The sequence below is a fragment of the Gossypium hirsutum genome, chromosome A10 (assembly GCF_007990345.1).
Source record: "Gossypium hirsutum isolate 1008001.06 chromosome A10, Gossypium_hirsutum_v2.1, whole genome shotgun sequence".
NCBI classification, from domain to species: domain Eukaryota; kingdom Viridiplantae; phylum Streptophyta; class Magnoliopsida; order Malvales; family Malvaceae; genus Gossypium; species Gossypium hirsutum.
Window position 1 is genome coordinate 8,757,617 of NC_053433.1, and position 9,681 is coordinate 8,767,297.

General features: G+C 26.6%; 1 protein-coding gene across 1 annotated transcript; it reads left to right on the forward strand.

Moving 5' to 3' along the window:
* Positions 1-7,259: 7,259 nt before the first annotated feature.
* On the forward strand, positions 7,260-9,105 carry LOC107897499 (aspartic proteinase nepenthesin-1). The gene has a single exon (XM_016822982.2). The coding sequence runs from the start codon at positions 7,643-7,645 to the stop codon at positions 8,975-8,977; it is 1,335 nt and encodes a 444-aa protein (XP_016678471.1). The 5' UTR covers positions 7,260-7,642; the 3' UTR covers positions 8,978-9,105.
* Positions 9,106-9,681: the final 576 nt, after the last annotated feature.

Genomic DNA, 9,681 nt, shown 5'->3' on the forward strand with positions numbered 1-9,681 from the left:
TTTTCCAATGAAATTGTCCAATTGTCTTGCCATCCTTTCTGGCATAGATCCTATTAGGAGATTATGGATTTGGACCCAAAAATTTGAAAATATTAGGGGCACTTGAATCGTATCTTCCCCTTTTTTCCAATATATGAAAAAGAATTAGATGTCTATTAAAAAACCAGGGGATCCCATCTGTTACTCTTTTGAGATCCAACTCATTAAAGAACCAAAAAAAAACCCTCTTCTCCTCGATTTCTGTTATACAAACACCTTTAATAGGGTGCCAAAGTTCAGCAAGAACATTTCTCATTGATGAAAAGTGAATCGCACTGCTTGTTAGGACCCTCCCTACCAAACAGAGATTGAAATCCTATTCACTTTCTTCTTTATCCTCTTGATCGCGGACTGGATATTCTTCCTCGTCTGTAATATTGAGATTTGCCAACTTTTCCTCCATGAGTTTTTTCAATTGAAACTGCTTATGGAACTTGGGTGTATAAATATAACTTGATTAGATTGGCTAATCGGAGGAGACTTTCCAACTCTGCTACTGTCGGCAGACGAAAAGAAACAAGAGAGAAAAATTCTTAAGACTACCTACTACATGAGCAGACATAAAAGTTGTGTTTTAAAACTTAATAAAAGGTTCAAAACAAATCAATTTTAAATTTATTTTCTTCATTTTTGAATTATTAAGACTATCTTTTAAAAGTTTGTACCAAATTAATAATTTTATCAAATTAATTTATACTTTTTTATTAACACTTGTAATTATTATTTTATAAAGAACATTAATTTTTATATTTTATAATTTAATTTAATTATTATAGATTATTTAAGTAAGATTATAATTAGAAAATTTGTTTAAACAAATCATTTTCTTTACTTTCCACAAAGAGAAAATGTTAAAATTACTTTCCTTTTCCTTTCTTTTATTAATTTTAACTATTCAAACAACAAATAAATATTTCCTTCAACTTTCTTTAACCTTCCCGTCTCTTCCTTATGTTTCCTTTATTTTTAATTATCCAAACATAGAGTTAAGATATATCATTTACACTATATTTTGATTGCATTAAAGTTAAGTTTGAGTAAGGGAAAATAAAGGGAGTTTAAATTCTCTTATTTCCCCTTTAGTTACTTTGTTTTCAATTATCCTAATTACATTTTTATCCTATTAATTTTTTACATGAGTTATTTTATAAAATGACATAATTAGAAAAAGAAATCATTATAATCAATCATTTCCTTAATTTACCACAATTTAACCAAACAAAAATTGTAAATATTCCTTTATTTTACTTTACAAATTATATCTATCCAAAGAAAATAAACATACATAATATCAGTTATTTAACCTTCATTTATTTTCCTTTATAATTATTTATCCGGACATAGGGTTAATGATAGAGTAAAAACAATAAAACTAAATCAACTTGAGAGTGATTGTGATTTATATAAACAACCTTGTTTAAATAATTTTTGAGTGTAGTATAGAAACCAAAGTTAAAATTTAACCATTCTTATAAAAGTTAAAGAAAAAATATGATGTCATGCCACTTTGTCACCTTCAAAGTCTCTCCTTTTTTCTCAAGATGTTTATATATTGTTAAAAAAAATCACTTTTAACCTTTCAACTACAAATAACTTTTTTATTCTTAAACACTTGCGTGCATACAAAGGATATGATAGTAAAATAATATAATAGCTATAACATATAAGTATGTAAATTATTTGGACTAACTAATTTCATTGTAAAAGTAAAGGGCCAAGTTATGTCAAATTAAAATATAGAGATTAAATATCAAATGTGAGCAAAGTAGAGAAATCAAAATTGTAATTTTACCATTATCCTTTTTCTTTTTTGACAAAAATTTTACCATTATCTAATAATGGCTAAAAGGGGTAATCATGTCTTTAATTAGTCCAAATAATTAACACTACTAATAATTTTCGTAGTTGATGTGGATTTTTTAAAAAACTTATTTCAACTCATCATGCCAAAATAATTTTTAAAAATAGTATTTTTTTTAAAGATTGCAATTTTTTTTATCAGAGTAGCCAATAATATTAACTATTTAAACTAAAAATTATTAAAAATAGGGATAAAATTATTATAAAAATTCAAATACAAAGATTAAATCTTAAATTTAGGCTTAATAGAGGGACCAAAAGTTATATTTGACTAATTTTCTTTAAAATGCAAAAAATGAAGAGAAAGATCAAGCACGTCTCAAGATGGGAACCTTCTTTTATATACTTCTTTTATATATTATATATAACTTATATCAATAAGATACTAAATTAACATGTAAGTCAACCAATTTTTTTAAATGCATAATTTAAAATTAAATAATTAATTAAATTATTTTAAATGTGTTGTTGACCAATCTTTATATATATAAGTAATTAAACCAAATAAATTAAAAAAAATTCGAATGTAACATTAAAAATAAAATAAACATCGTATAAAAATACATATTTAAAATATACATTATACTAATTATTAAATTAAAAATAACACAAAACATTTTTTTTTTGTCATTTCTTCTTTTTCTTCACATTCTTCCTATTTTTCTTCTTTATCAGTCACCTCTTCTAAAAGAAAACCCCCTCGTCAAATGCTCAAACAGCAACATCTACAATGGGTTCCTTTATTTACTTTTTATAAGTATGGATGCTACTACGGTCCGCATTGGATTAATGCGATTTTAATTAAATTATAAAGTAAAATTTGAAATTTATAATACGTTTTAAGTTTATATGCATACTTCGTACATTTATAATTTAAATTTTACATTTTTATTTTTAATAATTTAGTCTCTCTATTTTTCAAATATAAAAATTTAAGTTTAATTGTTAATACCATTAAATTTGTTGGAATAACATTGCAATGGATGTAAATTTATTTTTTAATATTTTATTATATCCTTATAAGACACTTGTTAATCCCTTAACCTTACTTGCGTAGTCTAAAATTTCACTGGTAGTGTACTAAATAATTTCTCTAATTTTAATGATGTTAATAATTCTTAAAAATTACATCATATCATTTTAATCAAAATAAAATATTTAGACTAATTAATGACATTGTAAAACTTGAGGTACCAAATTATATCAAGAAATTGAAGTATAAATATTAAATCTTAAATTTAAGCGTAATATAGGGGCCAAAATTAAAACTTGACCATTATTATATCATCTATAGAAAAAATATAGTGTCATGCAACTTTGGTACGTTCATGATCATTTTTTTGCCGAGATGTTTATATATAATTAAAAAAAATCTCTTTTAACCTTTCAACTAAAAATAACAATTTTATATTAGATTCTTATCAATATATAAATGATACGACAATAAAATAATAAGTTACCTATCACATATAAGTATGTAAATTATTTGTACTAACTAATTCTATTGTAAAAATAAAAGAGCAAATCATGTTAAATTAAAATATAAAGATTAAATATTAATTTTGAGCATAACAGAGAAGTCAAAATTACAATTTTATTATTATCTTATAATAACTAAATATGAGGAAACCATGTCATTGTTTAATCCAAATAATTAACACTTTTAATAATTTTTATAGTTAATGTGGATTTTTTTTAAATGACTCATTCTAACACATCATGCCAAAATATTTTTTTGTTGGAATAATATTTTTTTTAAAAAATCACATAAAAAAATTTATTAGAGCAATCAATAATATTAATTATTTTGACTAAACATCATAAAAATAGGGATCACCTCCCTAAAGGTTATTTTTACCCAATTTTTTATAAAATGCAAAAGGAAAAAAGCTAAACACGTGTCAAGATCCTTTTATATATAAGTTGTATGAGTAAAATTTTAAATTAACATGAGAGTCAAGGTAACATCCAACCTTTTCAAATACACAGTTTAAATTAAAATTAATTAATTTTTTTAATTATAATAATAATGTAAAATTTAAATAATAGATACGAGTAGTATAACTCAAATTCAAGCCACATTTAAAACAATGAACGTCCGTAATCATCAAGCATTTAGAACAATGAACGTCCGTAATTATCAAGCGATGGAGTTGATAATCATTTAAATATATATAAGTAATTAAATGAAATGGATAAAAAAACTCTTAAAATGAAACATGAAATATAAAATAAAAACCACATAAAAAAACATCAATATTTAAATTATACATCACCAATTATTAACCTAAAAATAACACAATCGTTTCTTCTTTTTCTTCACGTTCTCCCTAATTTTCTTCTTTATCAGCCCCTTCCTCTCATTCTCAGGTAAAAAAAATATACAACTTCTCAAACGCTCAAACCTTAACATCTATTACTTTTTTTATTAGTTTACTATCACTCTTCACATATATTCAATTAATTTTTAATTAAATTATAAAGTAAATTTTGAAATTTAAAATATACTTCAACTTTCTGCACACTTCGTGTATTTAGAATTTAATCTTTATAGTTTTATTTTTAAGAATTTAATTATTTACTTTTCAAGTTTAAAAATCTAAATTCAATTGTTAACACAATTAAAACTTTATGCTAAATTCGCTAAACTGATATTTTGGATTTTTTTTAAATACTCATATAGTAACCATGTAAAAAAAAAAGACATTGCAATAGATGTGAATTTAATAGATAATTTTGAATTTGAACATAGTATAGGAACCAAAAATGAAACTTGACCATTATTATATAATCTACAGAAAAAATATGGTGTCTTGTCACTTTGCCACGTTCATAGTTTTTTTTTTGTCAAGATATTTATATATAGTTGAAAAAAATTATTTTTAATCTTTCAACTATAAATAAACTTTTTTATTCTTGAAGATTTGTTCGAATACAAATGATATCATAATAAAATAATAAAATAACTATTAGTTAAGTATAAAAATTATTTGGACAAACTAATTCTATTTTAAAATTAAAGGATTAAATTATGTCAAATTTGAATATAAATATTAAATATTAAATATTAAAAATTAAATGTGAGCATAGTAATGAAAGTGCAACTGTAACTTTACTTCACCATTATTTTACAATGATTAAAAAAGGGAGAAAAATTTATCATTAGTTAGTCCAAATAATTAGCACTATTAATAATCATCGTAGTTGATTTAGATTTTTTTAAAAAGACTTATTCTAATTCATTATCTTAATATAATTTTTGTGTTAGAATAGTATTTTAAAATAAAAATTCATGTAAATTTTTTTATCAAACTACTAAATAATATTAACTATTTGAACTAAACATTATATATATATATATAAAAGGAATGCATTATTGTAGAAATTCAAGTGTAAAGATTAAATCTTAATTTAAGTCTAATAGAGGGACCAAAAGTGATATTTTACAAGTTTTCTATAAAATGCTAAGGAAAAAAAGGAAAAGAAAATGGCGGAACACATGTCAAAGGACCTTCCTTTTATATATGCTAGTATGGTCCCACTCTCCATGTTGGGTTAATTATTTATTTGTGTTAAATTATAGAGTAAAAATATATTCCAAGTCCCTATATATTTCATACATTTAGAATTTAATGTCTTACTTTTATTTTAAAGAATTTAGCTTCTCTAATTTTCATATTTAAAATTCGCTTTCAAGTTATATATAACTGCGTATCATTTTAATAGAAAAGTTAATGATATTAACTATTTGGGCTAATTAATAATATAGTATAAAGATTAAATATAAACTCTAAGTATAATAGAAGGACCAAAACTGAAATTTTACCCATTTTTATAATGCAAAATAAAAAAGGACAAAAGAAAACAACATAGTTCATAAATGTCCTTTGGACCTTAGTTTTATATAGAGTTATATTGATAGGTCATAGATGATTAGTTTATAGATATTTATATATTGTTTTAAAATATAAATATACATAACATTGATAGGTCATAGTTTCATCTAATATGGCAACGAAATTGTATTAATTTATACAATTAAAGTCAATAAAATATAAAACATTTTATTCATACAAATTACAAAGCAAAATGGAACAAATTCTAACCAAACCAAATATATAATATAAATGAAAGTAGCAATTTTGTGTTACCTAACAATGGTAGGACCATCCAACCAAATTTGTTTCACCAATACGCTATTAGTATAGAAAGTTAGGCCACCAAACTTACAACACTCTCCCATTCCAATCAATATCAATCATTAAACTTTCAATTTTTATTTAACATTAAATTTTCAATATTTACTCCCATTTTTATTCCTAATTTATATTAGCTTTTGCCTTATTTATCAATATTCATATTATCACCGATTAATAATATTACGATACCAAAAAAATTAAAAAGTTTAGTATATAAATTAATTTAAAAAAGAAATAAACTGATAGTGAAAATTATTATTTACAATATAGATGTGCATTTTAAAATAACATAAAATAATAATGAAATTTATAGTTTGAAACTAACTAATAATAACATAGAAAATAATGTTCTATTAACCTAGTTGGCATAGATTCAAATCTCACTTTACCTATATTTTTATTAGTTTTTTTTAAATAAAAATACTAAAATATCCTTAAACAATATAACTTATTTTAATTATAAAAAGATGTTTCTGTAATTTTCCTAATCGAGTCGGTGCCCAGTTGACTTGTACCACTAACTTGATTTGGGGCTTAAATAATAATAAAAATATACAATTGATGGAGGTAATACAGTATGCATAATAAAAAATATATAAACAGATACAAATAAGCTTTGATTAAGTAATAAATTTAAAGAATTATTTATGATTTAAGTTACTCTGCCAATACATTATCCAATAAATTTGATTTATAAAATTAGTAATTATATATAATAAGTAGTATATATAGGTTAATTAATTTAGTAGAATTATGGTTATTTGTCAAAATGGTGAGGCAACTAACTCCCATCTGAGATTGCTAACCAAACTCCTGAATCACAGTAAGCAAAGCCCATATATTCTGACAATTCCTTCCTCACAATATTGTTGCTACTTTACATACTATATAATATATTTTACATTCATTCCAGCAAGTGGATGTTATATAAGATTATTATTCAATGTATTTTAAGTTTTTAAAAAATCACAAATAGAGTTTTTTCTATATCACAAATAGAGTTTTTTTCTATCATTATAAATATAATATTGGATGAGAAAAAAAAATGATATACTTTAAATTTGTATTTTTAAACTCGTTTTAATTGTTACTCTAAATAAATCTTAAAATTTTATATTTTTAATTAAATCTACTAGAAAGCACTCATCATCATTTTAAGAATGCTTATGAGATTTTTTCTATGTTTCACAATTATCATATTTATAAACTCTTTTGTATATATATTGATGATTAGAACCCTAAAATCCCCTCAACCACCAAGAAAAGTGATTGTAAAAGTGGTGAAATCTCAACCTCTATGTACAAATAAGTTGGCATGTCTCACCTCTCACTTTAGCCTACATCTTCTCTTCTAAGCTATTAATCCTAGTCTTTTTCCATTTTCCCCCATATCTACTCCTCCATTATTGTCTCTCAAGCTACTTTGCTTTCACTGTGTTTTAATCTTAATAATGATCTAAAACACCATTCCCCACTTTCCAATCTTATATAAGTTTCCTTCATCTCACCAACCCCACTTTGTCATCAACCACTTTTGGATTTCCATGGCGTTACTCTATTCTTTATGTTGTGTCTCATTTTCGGCACTGGTGATAGTCGCATTGTACGTCTCCCCGGTCGTTTCGACGTCGAGGCGAGTGTTAGGAGATTACGGTAAGCTCGAAAACGGGTTCAGGGTCACGCTCAAGCATGTTGATTCAAGCAAGAATTTAACCAAATGGGAGCGGATCCAACGTGGGATAAAGCGTGGGAATCACAGGCTGCAGAGGTTGAACGCCATGGTTTTAGCAGCCAGCGGTGATTCGGCTGAGGTTCAAGCGCCTATCGTTGCTGGGAACGGCGAGTTTCTAATGGACTTATCGATAGGGACTCCACCGAATAGTTACTCTGCGATCTTGGACACCGGAAGTGATTTAATATGGACTCAATGCAAGCCTTGTACCCAATGTTTCGATCAATCTACCCCCATCTTCGACCCGCAAAAATCTTCGACGTTCACCAAGTTGTCATGCTCGAGCGACCTATGTGAAGCACTTCCGCAATCAACATGCAGCGATGGGTCATGTGAGTATCTCTACACATACGGCGATTACTCCTCGACACAAGGGGTCATGGCAACCGAAACATTCAAATTTGACAGTGTTTCGGTTCCGAATATCGGATTCGGGTGCGGAGAAGACAATGAGGGGGACGGATTTTCGCAAGGCTCAGGCCTCGTAGGGCTGGGGCGTGGACCATTATCATTAGTTTCACAACTAAAAGAACCCAGGTTTTCATATTGCTTAACCGCCATGGATGAGACCCAGAAAAGCCTACTGTTGATGGGGTCAATAGCAAGTGCAAATGAATCATTAGGTGAAATGAGGACCACTCCATTGATACGTAACCCATCCCAACCATCTTTTTACTATCTTTCACTCCAAGGAATCACAGTGGGAAGCACTCGCTTGCCTATCAAGGAATCAACTTTTGCACTCGAAGACAACGGCAGCGGCGGTGTAATCATCGACTCCGGCACCACTATCACGTATCTCGAACAAGCTGCTTTCGGCGTGCTAAAAAAGGCATTCATCTTGGAAATGAAGCTTCCCGTTGACACTTTGAGTTCAACAGGGCTTGACCTTTGCTTCACCTTGCCATCAGGTTCAACCCAAGTTGAAGTACCTAAACTTGTATTCCATTTCGACGGGGCGGATTTGGATCTACCGGCAGAGAATTATATGATCGCGGACTCGAGCTCGCGGGTAATTTGTTTGGCGATGGGAGGCTCGAGTGGGATGTCGATCTTTGGCAACGTTCAACAGCAGAATATGTTGGTTGTTCACGATCTGGAGAAGGGAACTGTGTCCTTCATTCAAACACAATGCCAAAATATATGAACTTATTCATGGCATTAATTTTCGTTTGTGTGTTAAATTGTCACTTTTTTTTTCTTATAATTTGTTACAATTTCATATACACAGATGTAGATTAATGTTAAAAATAAATTCAATGGTTCTTGTTTGAATTTGTTTATTTTAGTCATCGACTAGATAATAAACAAAAATCATACAATAAATAATTTTAAAGCTTAAGTCGATTGAGTCTTAATTTTATTGGCATATGGGTTCGAGTACACTGAAACGCATTATCATTTTATTTATTAGTTAGGAAGAGGTTATACTTTCTTATAATATTATGTAAATATATATATAATCAAAAGTTATAATGAAATTATTCAAAAATAAAATTTTAAAGCTTAAACTAAATAATATTAAATTTTTATTAAATTTCTAAATTTTTCTTTTCGATATTTTTATTTATTTATTATAATTTTGAATCAGAGAAAAGAGTTGTAATTATATTGCATTATAGTGTGATCATGATGGAAGTTTTTGTAATAATATTTCTTATTTTTTTCCTGTAAGTATTTAAACAACCTTCTTTGATTAAAGTAAATTTGATTTATTATATTATAATATGAAACGGCTTGGAGAGGGTAGGGGTAGGGATAGAGATAGAAGAATTGAAAAGTGAGGATGCACTTATTTTACCTTTTAAAAATTTTCTCATGTTTTTTGTGTGTATATTAAGCTGACATGTT